General features: G+C 39.6%; 1 protein-coding gene across 7 annotated transcripts in view; it reads left to right on the top strand.

Moving 5' to 3' along the window:
• VPS13B (vacuolar protein sorting 13 homolog B) overlaps nt 1-18,490 on the top strand; it is a 629,099-nt gene that overhangs the window by 194,749 nt on the left and 415,860 nt on the right. For all 7 annotated transcript variants that reach the window (XR_011855676.1, XM_072151499.1, XM_072151498.1 and 4 more), the window contains exons 18-19: nt 9,767-9,901; nt 16,221-16,394. Coding sequence is in view for 6 of the 7 variants with exons in the window: in XM_072151499.1 (XP_072007600.1) it covers nt 9,767-9,901; nt 16,221-16,394 (309 nt within the window). In the remaining variant the exon portion in view is untranslated. The remainder of the gene's footprint in view (nt 1-9,766; nt 9,902-16,220; nt 16,395-18,490) is intronic.

The raw sequence follows: 18,490 nt of genomic DNA, 5'->3' as shown, positions 1-18,490 counted from the left end.
TTATTGAAGAAGCTAAAAAAGTTTGAGCAAAGTTATTACAAACTTCCGAAGTGAAAGAAAATTATCTGGCTACTGCAAGACCAAAGATGATGGAAATACTGTACTGGAGATGCATAACGCGACTACTGATAACATTGCGTGTAACAGTGTCGGCCTTGGTCAATACGTGAAGCATTGAAGCCATTATGGAACTGAAACGCATTGGAAAAATCTAAGTAGTGTAAATGGTTCACTTGCTAAATTACACCGGATGACAAAGTTATGACAACCCGATGCTATACCCCAGAACGTCTTCATACGATTAAATCTTGAAGCCATAATATATGCTTAGGCTGCCAGACTCGTGGGTTCTTTATCTTCTGTGTTAGAGTTTTTGGTGGTACCAGGCCATATGTCATTACTCTTGGGCTTCTTTACTATTTGGTTGGGCTAAGTATATGGTGTACAAACCCTGGAGATTGCGCCCGCAATTACGATTATTTCCTAATTAGGCCACCTCCACATCAAGAGGGCCTGGAGAGGACGTGAAGGGCATTTTTCTGGGAAGTGGAGTGCACTGGTGCGGGGTATTTCTGCTCCAAGCCTGCGCCCATTCAGGCCCGGACACAGGCTATAGAACATTTCTACACCAAGGCAGACCTTGAGTAGAACTGTACTGATAAAAGCTTGAGTCTGTTCTGTCCCAGTATGTACAGCAAAGCAGGTGAATCAACAACTTAAAGTAGAAAGTATCACTTAAAGGAAACCGACCATTTGATTTCATGCATTTTGAAGCAAGCATACGTTGAGATAGCTGTAGCTGCCCTGATGCATGATCATATCTTGGTTAATCCCTGAGCTGAGTGGTTTTGCTGATAAAACAACTATAAAATTATGATAATGAAGCTGTCTCCCTTCTGTGGCTGGCTCAGCGCTTCTCCTAGCACATTAGTTATGCACCGCTTCACAGGATGATGTAATCCCTGGGTTGTACCTAGAGGCAGAATAATCAATTGCTGCACCATCCTTCAGCTGCTGTGTATGAGTGATCCAGATCAGGTTGATTAGTCATGTCTTTACTAACCTCCATGTCTAATGAAAAGCTCTGTGTGTAATGTTTTTATGTAGGCAGGCAGCCTGACCCACCTTTCCCAAGGTCCTGAATGTTATAATTGTTTTTTTCTGCAAAACCACTCAGCTCAGGGATTAACCAAGATATGATCCTGCATCAGTGTAGCTACAGCATTCTCAAGGTTGTTTGCTTCATAATGCATCAAATCAAACGGTAGGTTTCCTTTTAAGAGGTCAGTCTGAAAACGGGAATCATAGATTTTTATATGTGTATAGCTACAAAATAAAAAAATTAAACCAAAATGATTTCTTTTTAAAGATAATAAATATTATATATCTATATATTATATGTGTTCTGAAGCTTAGTACAATGTGTTTTGGAAGTCTTGTAAATTCGGATCAGCGTGGAGGGCCAGGTGATGACTATTTCCAAAATAAGTGTATGTCCATGCTATTGGCGATCAGTGGCAGGACATTGTCGTCAATCTGGTCTCTGCTCTTAACACTTCCCATAGTCAGACAGGTGTGGAGCTCAAAAAGTAACGTCTCGCTGGAAAATTTGGTGATACGGAGACTTGATACAGACTTGTTAAGTGAAATAATTGAGTCTCTTGGTCTGTCCACATTGTGAGACAGAAGAGAAATGATCTAATAGACTGTGAGAATTGAGATAGAGAGGCGGGTAATGTAGGTGGGCCAAGTGTTTCTGATCTGCCATCAGTTTTTATGTTTTCGGCTCAGTGCAGTCCAGGCTTGCAGTGTGCTGTCTGACAGTAGGATTGGTCCCTCGGGAGATGGAATTGCTTGAAAGTGAATTCATACTTTCCTTCGTTAAGCATCACTTCCATACTGTCTAAAGACACAGACTTGATAAAAGCTGGCACATGCAGGAAATCTAACAAGAACGTGACGGACTTTACAACCCAGCCAACTAATTCTCCACCGACTGGCCAGATTTGCTGGTTGGACTAGATACACAGTTCGGAGATGTGCAGCCGGTATGATGGAACACTATTTTAGAAAACATACCCTAAAATTCATTGCTGACCTTTCACCGAGGCAAAAAGAGGAGTTTGCGCCGTATATTAATAAGTGTTTTTGATACTCCAAACCACAGTATATATCTATTGCATGGGCTCTAAATAAGACAACCCACGTCACATATTAAACATGTACACAGGTGCACACACACCTACCGTTCTTTATAGCAGAGCCTCCCCCCCCCCATATTTCATTCTGTCGTTAAATGGCCGAAATGGATAAAATAAATGAGCAGTATATACCTGACCAATGCCAAACTACTGTCACTTCTCTCTACTACTTGGTCATGTCCTGTGATATAGGAAAAGTCTGGAAATCCATGTACCGTTTTAGCCACTGATTGATTGGTCAATTGAGATGAGCGAATTTCTGAAAAATTTGATTCGACTGGTCCATAGCTAACCACCTGGAGCCCTAACCAGGATGGGCATTGCCTTGTTCTGGTTGCTGCAGTCTTTAGGGACCAGGTCCTTCTTATTTCAAAAAGGACACCATGTGGTAGACACTTTGTGGGACCTGCATCTCTGGTTAGTCACCAGAGGATATGCTCACCCAGGCCAAATCAGGACTTCAGGAGCGTGGCTTCTTTTTGAGACTTCTGGTCTTGGCAGAAAAACTGCTACATCCAGGACGATGCACCATGTCAGAAAGGGCTCTGTTAGGTGAGATTAGACTTCCACAACTTCATGATCTCATGGTACAACAAATCACCAGGACATTCAGGTTCACAAAGAATCACATTTTTCATGAAATTGGGATTGATTTCCATTATGTTCAACCCAATTCGCTCATCTTTACTGGTGAGCACTCACGTTGTGTTCTTATGAGTCTGGATGGATACCAAGAAGTAGTAAAAAGTGTCAGTGCAATGCAAAAAGTGAGCCTCAATTTTCACTTTTGGGTTTGACCCTTATTGTGCCTAGAAAGGGTGGTGTCTCGATGGCATGACACAAACATCATTGGTTAAATCTATTTAGACTTCTTCATCTCTAATAACATTGATTCTAATTGGAGCGGAATGCTATAGATGTGAGCTCATAAGCAGTAAGACTTTAAATTTTAACATTATCCCAGATCACAATCGGGCACACCATGGGTCTAAGCCTAAAATTAAATTGTAGGCTCATTCAGAGGTCGCGATCCTGCAAGATATTCTCTGCAGGACCGCAGCGCTGAGTGGCTGGAGGTAGGACAGGGAGGGACTTCCTGCTCACCGTCTGAGTGTCTCCCGCGGGGCGCCGAGAGATAGGTGAGAGATGGAGGAGCCGAGCGAGGGGTGGGAGGGGTGGGCCGGGATATCTGTTGCCGGGGCTGTGCTCATGATCTGTGTGCGATTGTGCACACAGCCAGTAACAGGATCGTGCTGTCTATGTGACAGCCCGATCGTGTACTTTGACAGGGTGCAGATTATTATCAGTCTCCTGTCCAGCAGCCCCTGTATACAGTGAGAGGCTGCAGGGAAGGTGCTGTGCATCCTCTCTGCATGTCTCTGTATACAGATCACTGATGACACTGATCCAATGGGCTCTTACCATTAGATCCCTGTTATATGTGATCTATATTTGACTAAAGCAAGGCACACATATATTATGTGTTCTTCCCTAAATGTGCCCTTGTAAACAAAAAAAAAAGAGTTGTTCCCAAACCACAGAAAATAAATTAAATAAAATTTCAGCAGCATCAGCCCCAGACTGGTCTGGGGGCCGCCATCAGCCATAGTCTGCTCTGTAGACAATAAGGCAGTATTCACACAAACGTATTCCCGCCAGGCCATAGCCGTGCAGGCATGCGTTCGGTGCCATGGAGAGGAGGAGGGGGTCACCCCACCCCTCTCCATTAAAATGCATTGGGTACTGGCCGTAACACGGGGAAAGACATGTTATTGGAGAGGTATCGCTCCGTGCGGCCATTGCCATCTATTGAGGACATATGTACAGCCACAAGCTTGCGGCCGTACATACGTCCCCCATATGGTAGTGTGAATGTAGCCTAAGGGTGAGGTTATTACATACGTTTTCAAACGCATCACAACAGCTGAGAAGAGATTTGCCTAATTACCTTGGTGTCAACATTTCATTTACAAAACGCAATAAAATTGCATTGATGCACGTGTTTTGTTAACACAATGCATACAGCAATGTAATTAGGCAAATCACTTCTCAGCTGTTGTGTTTGAAAACGCCACGTGTGAACACACCACAAAAATGTTGTGCACCACACGTTTAATACATACTTGCTATTTGAGGGCGCATTCACACGATGCGTTGCGTTTTTTACGCATTCCAAAGGCTTCAACCTTGATCACATGTTGAAATAACATTGCGTTTCCATTGCATTGGCTAAAACGCAATGTTACGTCAACACATGAAGCCTTTGGATATGTCAAAAACGCATAAAAAAAATGTGTGAATGTGCCCTAAAGGAGTTTTCCTGAGAATTCGAATTAGACCCTATCCCGTAGATAGGGCCTAACTTGAATTTGTGGGAAAACCCTTTTAAGCACAGAAAACAGGAGCTGTTACTTTTTCCTTGTATTAATAGAAGTCTCTTAACACTATATATACGCTCACATTTATACACACATGCTCACATTTATACACTCATGCTTACATTTATACACTCATACACACATTTATACACTCATGCTCACATTTATACACTCATGCTCACATTTATGCACTCATGCTCACATTTATACACTCACGCTCACATTTATACACTCATGCTCACATTTATACACTCATGCTCACATTTATACACTCATGCACACATTTATACACTCATGCACACATTTATACACTCATGCACACATTTATACACTCATGCTTACATTTATACACTCATACACACATTTATACACTCATGCTCACATTTATACACACATGCGCACATTTATACACTCATGCTTACATTTATACACTCATACACACATTTATACACTCATGCTCACATTTATACACACATGCTCACATTTATACACTCATGCTCACATTTATACACTCATGCTTACATTTATACACTCATACACACATTTATACACTCATGCTCACATTTATACACTCATGCACACATTTATACACTCATGCTCACATTTATACACTCATGCTCACATTTATACACTCATGCACACATTTAGACACTCATGCACACATTTAGACACTCATGCACACATTTAGACACTCATGCACACATTTATACACTCATGCACACATTTATACTCTTATGCTCACATTTATACACTCATGCTCACATTTATACACTCATGCACACATTTATACACTCATGCACACATTAATACACTCATGCACACATTTATACTCTTATGCTCACATTTATACACTCATGCTCACATTTATACGCTCATGCACACATTTATACGCTCATGCTCACATTTATACACTCATGCACACATTTATACGCTCATGCTCACATTTATACACTCATGCTCACATTTATACACTCATGCTCACATTTATACACTCATGCTCACATTTATACTCATGCTCACATTTATACACTCATGCTCACATTTATACACTCATGCTCACATTTATACACTCATGCTCGAATTTATACACACATTTATACACTCATGCTCGAATTTATACACTCATGCTCACATTTATACACTCATGCTCACATTTATACACTCATGCACACATTTATACACTCATGCTCACATTTATACACTCATGCACACATTTATACACTCATGCACACATTTATACACTCATGCTCACATTTATACACTCATGCACACATTTAGACACTCATGCACACATTTATACACTCATGCACACATTTATACTCTTATGCTCACATTTATACACTCATGCTCACATTTATACACTCATGCTCACATTTATACACTCATGCTCACATTTATACACTCATGCACACATTTATACACTCATGCACACATTAATACACTCATGCACACATTTATACTCTTATGCTCACATTTATACACTCATGCACACATTTATACACTCATGCACACATTTATACACTCATGCACACATTTATACACTCATACACACATTTATACACTCATACACACATTTATACACTCATGCGCACATTTATACACACATGCGCACATTTATACACTCATGCTTACATTTATACACTCATGCTCACATTTATACACTCATGCTCACATTTATACACTCATGCACACATTAATACACTCATGCACACATTTATACACTCATGCACACATTTATACTCTTATGCTCACATTTATACACTCATGCTCACATTTATACGCTCATGCACACATTTATACGCTCATGCTCACATTTATACACTCATGCACACATTTATACGCTCATGCACACATTTATACACTCATGCACACATTTATACACTCATGCTCACATTTATACACTCATGCACACATTTAGACACTCATGCACACATTTATACACTCATGCACACATTTATACTCTTATGCTCACATTTATACACTCATGCTCACATTTATACACTCATGCTCACATTTATACACTCATGCTCACATTTATACACTCATGCACACATTTATACACTCATGCACACATTAATACACTCATGCACACATTTATACTCTTATGCTCACATTTATACACTCATGCACACATTTATACACTCATGCACACATTTATACACTCATGCACACATTTATACACTCATACACACATTTATACACTCATACACACATTTATACACTCATGCTCACATTTATACACACATGCGCACATTTATACACTCATGCTTACATTTATACACTCATGCTCACATTTATACACTCATGCACACATTTATACACTCATGCACACATTAATACACTCATGCACACATTTATACACTCATGCACACATTTATACTCTTATGCTCACATTTATACACTCATGCTCACATTTATACGCTCATGCACACATTTATACGCTCATGCTCACATTTATACACTCATGCACACATTTATACGCTCATGCTCACATTTATACACTCATGCTCACATTTATACACTCATGCTCACATTTATACACTCATGCTCGAATTTATACACACATTTATACACTCATGCTCGAATTTATACACTCATGCTCACATTTATACACTCATGCTCACATTTATACACTCATGCTCACATTTATACACTCATGCTCACATTTATACACTCATGCACACATTTATACACTCATGCACACATTTATACACTCATGCATACATTTATACACTCATGCTTACATTTATACACTCATACACACATTTATACACTCATGCTCACATTTATACACACATGCGCACATTTATACACTCATGCTTACATTTATACACTCATACACACATTTATACACTCATGCTCACATTTATACACACATGCTCACATTTATACACTCATGCTCACATTTATACACTCATGCACACATTTATACACTCATGCTTCCATTTATACACTCATACACACATTTATACACTCATGCTCACATTTATACACTCATGCACACATTTATACACTCATGCACACATTTATACACTCATGCTCACATTTATACACTCATGCACACATTTAGACACTCATGCACACATTTAGACACTCAAGCACACATTTATACTCTTATGCTCACATTTATACACTCATGCTCACTTTTATACACTCATGCTCACATTTATACACTCATGCACACATTTATACACTCATGCACACATTAATACACTCATGCACACATTTATACTCTTATGCTCACATTTATACACTCATGCTCACATTTATACACTCATGCACACATTTATACGCTCATGCTCACATTTATACACTCATGCTCACATTTATACACTCATGCTCACATTTATACACTCATGCTCACATTTATACACTCATGCTCACATTTATACACTCATGCTCACATTTATACACTCATGCTCACATTTATACACTCATGCTCACATTTATACACTCATGCTCACATTTATACACTCATGCTCACATTTATACACTCATACTCACATTTATACTCATACTCACATTTATACTCATGCTCACATTTATACACTCATGCTCACATTTATACACTCATGCTCACATTTATACACTCATGCTCACATTTATACACTCATGCTCGAATTTATACACACATTTATACACTCATGCTCGAATTTATACACTCATGCTCACATTTATACACTCATGCTCACATTTATACACTCATGCACACATTTATACACTCATGCTCACATTTATACACTCATGCACACATTTATACACTCATGCACACATTTATACACTCATGCATACATTTATACACTCATGCACACATTTATACTCTTATGCTCACATTTATACACTCATGCTCACATTTATACACTCATGCTCACATTTATACACTCATGCTCAAATTTATACACTCATGCTCGAATTTATACACACATTTATACACTCATGCTCACATTTATACACTCATGCTCACATTTATACACTCATGCTCACATTTATACACTCATGCGCACATTTATACACTCATGCGCACATTTATACACTCATGCGCACATTTATACACTCATGCTCACATTTATACACTCATGCTCACATTTATACACTCATGCTCACATTTATACACTCATGCTCACATTTATACACTCATGCTCACATTTATACACTCATGCGCACATTTATACACTCATGCTCACATTTATACACTCATGCGCACATTTATACACTCATGCTCACATTTATACACTCATGCTCACATTTATACACTCATGCTCACATTTATACACTCATGCTCACATTTATACACTCATGCTCACATTTATACACTCATATGTACTGTTTATAACGGTGCACATCCTCTATTCTTTAGTGTGTCAGGTCGGATGCCAGGGCCGCCTGACACTGCGGGCCTCATAGCAGCTGCTATAGCTGATACCCTTGTAGTTATGCTCCTGTTGGACAACTATATAATAACATAACATAAATGTGCATCAATTTCATTAAAAATTATAATTGCAGCAATCCATAACAAGCAGCGGTCAGCTTCCCTGGTATTCCGAGCACAAGTTTACCCTTGTAGAGTGTGACCTTTACAAATATTAATGATTTTTTATAAAAGAATAGTTATGCCTTTGGTTTTGAGAAATAAAGAATTTCTTAGTCTCTGTTCACACTGCATTCTGTTGCATTTTGTCTTTAGCCTGTGGCCATTATGGTCGGATACATAAAAGATGGATATTTGATAAAGTCGAAGGGATCTATCAGAGTTCATTAGGATCTGTTTCATTATATACCTAATGTAAGATGACACTTTTGCTTATGGCACCTTACACTGAGCTTGGTGTGATTATATGGGGTGTCAGATCATTCCAAAATGTACAAGGTGCATTGCATGTGCTGGGTGTTACTCAATATTCTTCTGTGCTGTTAGCTGGAGGACTATGCCACAGACCCTCCTGCCAAATCCCGGACACCTGCGGAACAGCCCGACTTCAAACAGCGTTTTGTAGAACATCACGTGAATGTGTTGAAATGAATTCTGTATGGATATGAATCCTCTCTCTCTCTCCCTCTCTCTGATGTTCGATAATTAAAAGCAAAGCAAAAGGACCGATATGATTGTTTTACTGTCCGATTGAATGAATATTAAAGTATATTACAATTCAACAGGCTAGTACATTTGCAGCTTTCTTTTATTAGGTGTGAAATCCAAGAATGCGCTGCCAACTCTGGAGGGTTCTATCCAGAATGTTGAACTGAAATTCTGCAGCACATCATTGGTCAAATGTGTCTCCGGGACCCTGGGATCAATAAAAATTTGTGCCAAAGCCCCAGGTATGTGCAGCTGGACCGTATAAAAGTTTATTGCCTGTATAGGAGAATTGGCCTTACTTTTTACAAGGAGAGTTACTGAAACAAGAATTTATTCATTGTTCCTATGAATCAGAGATTTAGCGTGTTTTAATTTTATCATGCCAGGATAATGCATTCGGACTGAAATTTAGTCTTAATTTTTATAATTGTATTCTGGTTATAGATTATCCCCCTCTACCTTTATTCAAGCGCTAGTAGCAATTGTCCGGTAGGTCATAAAGCACAGTATAAATCACACAATAATAACACAATAATAATGTGATGACGAGTCTAGTACTTTCCAAGTCTCAAGGGTGATAATGGTGATAATTGGGGAATCTGCTTTGTCCTGGATGGAAATAGGGGCATTAAGTTAGAAGAAAACGCAATTAAAAACTGGGCAGTTAAAAGAAATCTACCGTAACAATAAACCATAGATAAACCAGGGACACTTACCCATAGATCCAGGCACCGTGACTGTGATAATCTTCTTATATTTGTTTTCCATTGCCTCTTTCCTTCTAATATCAACTTTTATAATTATACTAATGAGCTAAAAAGGCTCTGTGGGTGTTAAAAGAGCCTTTCCGTACTGTAATTTCACAGGCTGTTACACTGTCTGCCCTTGTCTGCATTTCCTCCTTTTTCTCCCTGCTGTAGTCTCACGGCAGCCACAGATGGTGGGAGGGCGAAAGTGCTCGTGCACAGCGTAGAAGCCTTTGAAGCTGCAGCATAGAGGGCCCTGGTAAGTGCCCCAAGAGAGTGTCAGTCTAATTAGCGAAATTTTTTAAGTTGATTTTAGAAGGAAGGAGGCCATGGATAACAAATATAAGAAGATTCCCACAGTCACGATGCCTGGATCTATGAGTAAGTGTCCCTGGTTTATCATGATGGATTTTGATGGTAGATTTCCTTTACCGGTAATTTAAGGCAGGGTTCTCTGCTCAGAATGTGAAATCTGTACAGGTGAGAATTTTTTATATATTTCTATATTACAGGCATAAGCCTTTTTTTATATGTAGAAACTCTGTATTTGAAGCAGAAACTAAAGTCTGCCAAGCACATGGCAAGCCGAAAGGCCAATTTGTTCTGCTTTTATTAGGCACAAACATAAAAAAAAACATTATGTAATGTTTTGTATCTCTTGGGATGAACAATTGCTTCACTTGAAAATCATTAATTAATTTTGCTCAATTAGTTTAATTAAACATTGACATCTGCAGCTTCACATGACTGTTGTTTACTTCACATTGAGAACACATTTTTGTCGGGTTGTACAGATTCTATCCTCACAAAGCGTTATGTTCCCTAATGTTTATGTATTCCCGTTTTTTGTTGTTGTCGTTGTGTAATAAGTTATGTCAGTTGCTAGTTACTCACAGTTCCTTACAGTTGTGCTTGCTGTCAGTGAATTAATATGATTTTGCTGGCATCCAGTGCCCTGAAGGGCTTTTCCAGTCCATTATCATATGTTCACCGGACAGTTAATATGACAGATATGTTTCTTTTTTCTCTCTTTTACTGTGTAGACTTTAAAAGGTTGTCCAATCACATCTGGTTGCATAGGATAGAGGCTAACTTGCCAATCACAGTTATAGGACCACCGGGAAACACGAGAACGGGAGTCGGGTCTTCCCCCGTTGAACTCCAAAAGGCAGGAGCATCCGGTTATCTCTGTCAGTGCCATAGAGAGGAATAGAGCAGCACGTTGCATGTACGGCTGTATGCTCTGTTTTCTTGGGGTGAACCCCTGTTCTCTCGATTCGTGGGGATTCCACCACTGAGACCCCGTCAAGAGACCCTAATCAAGCGACCCTAGTCAAGCATTTATTAAACGAAATCTACATTCAAAATACAAGCATGAAACCAGGGGCACTTACTCATAGATCCAGGCGCTGTGACACTGAAAATCTTCTTATATTTGTTATCCATGGCCTCTTCCTTTCTAAAACTTTTAAAATTATGTTATTGAACCTGAACAGCTCCAGGGGGTTTTACCAGAGCCACTTCATGTTGCATATTCACAGTCTGTTACCCTATGCAAGGAGCACTTCCCCCTCCCACTGTGCACTAGAGCTTCCACTTCTGCTGTGAGATAACATCGAAAACAGGGAGAGGAAAGGTGGAAACCGTGTAACAGCCTCTGAATCTGCAGTATGTAGGAGCTCTGGTAACACACCAATAGTCTTCATCATTATTATTATTATTATTATTATTGTATTATTATGAATTATTCATATTTATGAAAGTTGATATTAGAAGGGAGGAGACCATGGATAACAAGAATTAGATGATTACCACAGTCCCTCTGCCTGGATCTATGAGTAAGTGCCCCTGGTTTATCATGATGGATTTTGATGGTAGATTTCCTTTAACTCTCCAGTTTTTGAATTGTGTTTTCTTCTTACTTAACGCCCCTATAAAACCCGACCTTGTAGTTTTCATCTAATACAGCTGTACAGCAAAGCATTCTGTATTTCTTTTACAATGAATCATGTACCTGTGTTATCTAGACATGAACATCTCAGGTTTTTTAGCCTCTCAATATAATTAAAATATTTATTTGCACTTAAATCAACAAGGAGTTGAAACAAAAAAATTGGGAAATGTATTAATAATGGCAAAATGTACGAGTGCTGTGCCAGTCCACCCTGTTGTGCAAGGCTCATTTTTTATTGATGAACATATAAGGTAAAACAAGCCCAAATCAGACCTGCTGCCCCCCCCCAACACTTATGTAAGAACTGCCTAAAAATACAATAAATCAGTTTCTTTATGTGAAACTCATCACACCTTTTCCCACATATTTAGATGTGTTGTTAAAATTGGCACATTTGGAGGAGTGTTATGAAAAGCAGAATTTTTCATACCAGTCTTTTTTCCTTAGCTTGTTCCAATGTATCAAAAGTTGCACATCTTTAAGATTAACATTTCTTACTTAAATATTAAAGGGTTTGTCCACTTTGATGAACTAATTGATTTTTTTGTGTAATGAAAACTTAAACAATTTTCCAATATACTTTATGTATCAGTTTCTCTCAGTTTTCTAGATCTCTGCTTGCTGTCAGTCCATGTGAAGCCTCATAGTTTTCTTCCAGTGCATGGCTCGTTATATCCCTGGTGATGTGATGTCACACAGGTGCACGGCTCGTTATATCCCTGGTCATGTGATGTCACACAGGTGCGCGGCTCTTTATGTCCCTGGTGATGTGATGTCACACAGGTGCACGGCTCATTATATCCCTGGTTAAGTGATGTCACACAGGTGCATGGCTCAGCATATCCCTGGTCATGTGATGTCACACAAGTGCCTGGCTTATTATATCCCCGCTCATGTCATGTCACAGAGGTGTTATATTCTTGGTCATACAATGGCACACAGGTGCACTTCTCATTAATATCACAGTAATTAGGCCTTTGTTATGTAATGAGCTGTGCACCTTTGTGACATCACGTGACCGACACAGATTTGTATGCACAAGTAAACAGAAAAGCTTCCCATAGAGAAATCTAGACAAACATGAGGAATAGATACAGAATTTGTATTGTAAAATTGTTTAACTTTTTGTTACACAGACATTATTAATTACAGTGGAGAACCCCTTTCACCCACCTCCTTTACTGGAGTCTGACCTCAATTCTTAGTTTTACTTTATTGTTCATATGACCATTCCAGTGTACATCAGCCCAACAAGCTGGATATGGCCTTGGTGTAGAACTAGAAAACCTGTCAACCTGTGAAATGTGAATCCTCTTAAAAAAAAAAACAAAAAAAAAAACAAGCATTCTGAATCATTAAAAGGAACCTGAAACCAGGAATGTGATTTTTAGCTGTTGACAGGTTCCTATAGCCTATGATATGCTGAATTAAAAGTGCCTTTGTCAGCATTCTGAATCATTCCAGAAGTTTCATTCCCATCACCTTTTCTCCCTGCCTGCACCGTGTGGTAAGTCCTTGGGGTGTGTGCTACTGCAGCCAATGTGTGCCTCTCTCTCTCTCCTCTTCTCCAACCTCATGCTGCTTTCTCACCCCTCATCTCTTCCTGTCATGTGTATGGAGCAAGTACAGGAGGGAGGGGGATGGCAATGAGGACAGGAGACTGAGACACAGGCACACCCAAGCTGCAGCTATCCCCTCCCCGGGACCCACTACTTGCTGCTGGCGGGGAGCCAGGTCATGTGAATCAAACTTGTAGAAACTACTTAAATAATTCAGAATGCTGACAAAAGCATTTTTAAAATCATCATAGCTTATCGGAACCTGTCTTTAGCTAAAAATTGCATTCCTCGTAACAAATTCACTTTTTGGAAACCCCCACCCCAAGATATTTCAATGTACATTTTGGTTGAAGTCTTGGAATTATATATATTGGTGTCATCATTATATTTGATGTCCTCCACATGTTCAGTAAAATAAATTGTGGTGCCATAAAGATTTATAAAAAAACCCCCTCTTTTTCTCATGTCCTCATGGCTTAAACAGGTTGGTCACTTATAGCAAACTCTAACCAGGTAAGTATAAGGCAGCATCTTACCTCTTTAAAGAAGATCATGTTGGGTTATGAGGCAAAGGTCTGTTAAAATGATTTTCTAAGCGGAGCAAGGTCTCCATCGGACACAGTGGCCCACATCTATCAAAACTAGCGCTGTCTGTACTATGTGCAGTTTGCCTGTGGGGTGTGCAGGGGGCGCCAGATTCATCAAAACTGACACACGAATTACATTAATCTGGCGCCCCCTGCCCTACTGCGACAATTTTTTTGATGCACTTTGTTGATGCTGTAGAATTGTGGCCCACATCAGTAATAAATGTGCCCCAAACTCCGACTAAACAATAACAGCCCCTTTAGGTGCACGTTTTTTTCTGTCTTGTTGGACACAGTCCAGCCACGACACAAAACTGGCGCAGACACTTTATAAATATATGTACAAGCAGTTTTTACATTCTTTCTAGTGCAAAGTCAGACAGAAAACTGGTGCAACGCTTTAATAAATGTGCGGCCATTGATCTACGCTTAATTGAACCAAGTAACTTATCAACCTATTACCTTCCTAGGATCTTCAGAAAAGTTATCATATCATTTAGCTCTGCTGGTTACGAGCCATAGATTAATGTAGTTCTACGACGTAGCTAATAAATCAATGACCATCACAGTAAAAGAAACTATAAACTCATTAGTAACTCCGCTACTTGCTAATTTATTTTCTTAGACGATAAAGCCATTTGGAAACGAGCCAAGACGATAAGCCCATGACTGATTTTTAACTTGCACTTACAACGGAGCTGGGAATATTGTCAGGGAAGAGCATGACAAATCCTGCGTTTTTATGAGCCCTGTAAAATCCTGAGTTTATTTCCTTTTTTAATTCAGTATGAAATTGAATCGCACAAATTTGGCCTGGAAGGATCATTTACACATAAGCTGCTTTCATTAAGTCTGTTTAATAAAGGGCTCAAGTTTTTTATTTCCTTCTCTCTTCAAATTGTTAGCGCACCATTTGTTAATTCTTACCTTTTCTAGATTTTTTAGCTGTTTACATGTTTAACTTTATTAAGATTTTTTTTTTTAATTATTGCAACAACCTGTAAAGGACATCTACCATCAGGATCAAAGATTGTAAACCAAGTATAGGCAGTCCCCGGGTTACATACAAGATAGGATCCATAGGTTTGTACATCAGTTGAATTTGTATGTAAGTCGAAATTGTATATTCTATAATTGTAGATCCAGGCAAAAAAAAGATTTTCCCCAGTGACAATTGGAGTTTCAAAATTGTTTGCTGTAATTGAACCAAGGATTCTCAATCAAGCTTCATTACAGACACCTTACAGCTGATCATTGCAGTCTGGGACTATAGTAAAGCATCAAGGGAGCTTCACTGGAGGTCACAGGGGGCAGAGGAGTCTGTCTTTAACTAGGGGTCATCTGTAAGTCGGGGGTCTTTAAGTACGGGACCGCCTGTACACTTAAATGCTGTTGTATGTCCAGCTTCTTTGATCTTCTTGGTCCTGGCTTTAACTTGGATCTTAACGAAACCCCCCAGGCTAATTTGTATATTTTTTCAAGTCTTAAAGGACATAAGAAGCTAAAATACGAGCAGATCCTGACAGAGGGCGCATATACTTGCATGTAAGTGTGCTTGGTTTACAAATCTTGATCCTGCTGGTAGTTTTCCTTTAAATTATCACTCTGACACTTTTCTTTTTCATGTTATGATCTCTTTAGGCCATTACTTGTTTATATCATGTCAAATATTTTTGGTTTATTGTGTTAAGCTCTCTTTGTCTCTCAACATGAAGGTGAAAATGGTAAAGAGAAGTTAATTCCATTGGTGCAAGGTCCTTCCGACACAAAAGATCTCCATAGGAGTAAGTGGCTGAAGGAAAGCAGGAAGCCAGAATCCTTGCTCGGTCCAGATTTGATAGCCTTCACCGTACAAGTTCCCGAGCAGATGGACTACTGCCACAGCTCTGGTAAGTGTAAAATGTCTGTAGCGTTGCTGTCATGTTACCTCCCGGCCGCCCTCTTTGGAGATTTAATTTAAAATGTGGCAAGTGACAAACGGTTTCTGGTTCACATGCAGAACACGTATATATTGCTTAAATGTTCCTTCCAAAGCGGGGGTTCACTATTTTAAATGTCTCTCTCGCTTGTAGAAACACCCTCAGTCGGTTAGTCTATGCTGCTGTTTAATCTTAAAATGTAGTTTTAGTGACGTATTGACAATGCTGGCCCAGTATGTAGGAGGTTTTATGTTCTTTGGTCCATCTACATGCTGCAAGTTGGCAGGAGCTCTTACCCAGAATGTGATTGTGACACGGCAGCTGCCACAAGGCGACAGCAACTTTTGTGTGACAGTAGCACTCCATAAAAGTCTCATAGTTGAGCAACACCGTTACACGGACTACTGTGGGTACACATACATAGTGATCCAATCGGAATCCGTGAGTGGCCTCATCATGCTCTCACGTTATCTCAAAATCCTTAGCCCTTAGCAAAGTTATCTTCAGAGTATACAAAATGTTTAATTTTTTACATTTCAGAAGTTGCACATAGGAATTAAAGGACATCTATCATCAGGTCTGTGTCACTTGCCCTGTCACTACTACCTGTTGGAGCAGCTCACAAGGATCCCATCCCAGCCTTTATCTAGTCAATTCATACATTAATCATTGCAAAATCATCTTTTCTTTATTATGTAAATTAGGCTGGTCACATGGTCAGAGGCAGTGATGTCACCCCTGTTCCCCCTCCCCTCTCCTCCCCCTGCTCATGTCTGTGTGTAATGTATAGTAAAGCATTGCTAGTGTCTGTGCTGCATCTGCTGACATGCTGCATCCTCCTAATACACATGTGGGAGACACAGACATCAGCTACACAAGTACCTGACATGTTCTGCTATAACATGGCTGCATCCTGGAGCTGTTGTATCTCTCCTATACACACACAGGCTGCAGGGGGCACCAGCACCAGGAAGCACATCATTATACAGCCTCACATCATTATACAGGCTGTCAGTCATGCACTGGGGGTGTGGCTGTGCCTCCCACTCATGAATAAGCTGGACAGCTTGAATATGCTAATGACTCATTGGACATTTCACAGGTCATTTGCATACAGCTTTAGGACCTCATTGCTTAGGTTTACAGGCATGTAGAGGGACAATGAAGGGATAGAGGCAATGCTCTCTAATGGCAGTTTATGAAAATATATTTAGTTTAGGGGGGTTATTTTGCCTGACGGGTTCTCTTTAAGTGTAATGTCCTCTAGCAGAAAGAACACAAAAAGGTAAAAATGTGTACAAGCTGTAAAAAGACAAACAATGAAGCACAAATAATAAGCACGTTTAAAATTGTTGTGGACCATATAAGAGTGGAAAACGCATATTTGATGGCACATTTTAGAACTATGGAATCCCAACAAGAGATCTTTGAGATGGAAACTTTCTAATAAGTTGTAAGGATTAATTACAAATGGGGAGGCCTATAGATAATGACCAAGGATTGTACATTTGGTGAGACCTATCTGGTGTCCATCCATAAAGCTTTCAGGTTTTCAGCTCTTAATTATTTAAGTTTTTTAGGTAAATGTGCCTTACTTTTTGTCCTGTGCAAAGTTTGCACCTTGGATGTGGCACTTGTGTAATCCAACAGGCATGTCTTTTATAGTAACTTGACATTATAGGAAACAGCAGGTTCTACTCCTACCTAGTTTTTCAGTGTGGATGCTCAGCTCCCTACGGAGAGGCAAAGGGGTGAGTAGTACTCCAAACCTTTTGAAAATGGGCTCCAAACCCGGGCCAGGGCATGAAGCCTTAAAGGGGTTTTCTCATCTGGACATCAACATTTAATTTAATGCCATTTCCATACATTTCTTCAATCAGATGTTGTTAAAAATGAGATTGTTGTCCTTGGATGCAACCATCTCTGCTGGAGTGATTGCAGAAAGAAACAAATAGTTTTTGATTATGAAATGGCTGGAGATGCTGCATGTCCCACATCTGTCCTGTGGTAATAAACACGGAATCGCTGACCATCGCTGCCTGGAGGCGGAGGAGGTCTTATCCAAG

The sequence above is a fragment of the Engystomops pustulosus genome, chromosome 5, assembly GCF_040894005.1.
Source record: "Engystomops pustulosus chromosome 5, aEngPut4.maternal, whole genome shotgun sequence".
In the NCBI taxonomy this organism is placed as follows: domain Eukaryota; kingdom Metazoa; phylum Chordata; class Amphibia; order Anura; family Leptodactylidae; genus Engystomops; species Engystomops pustulosus.
This window is presented reverse-complemented; position numbering and strand designations above follow the sequence as displayed.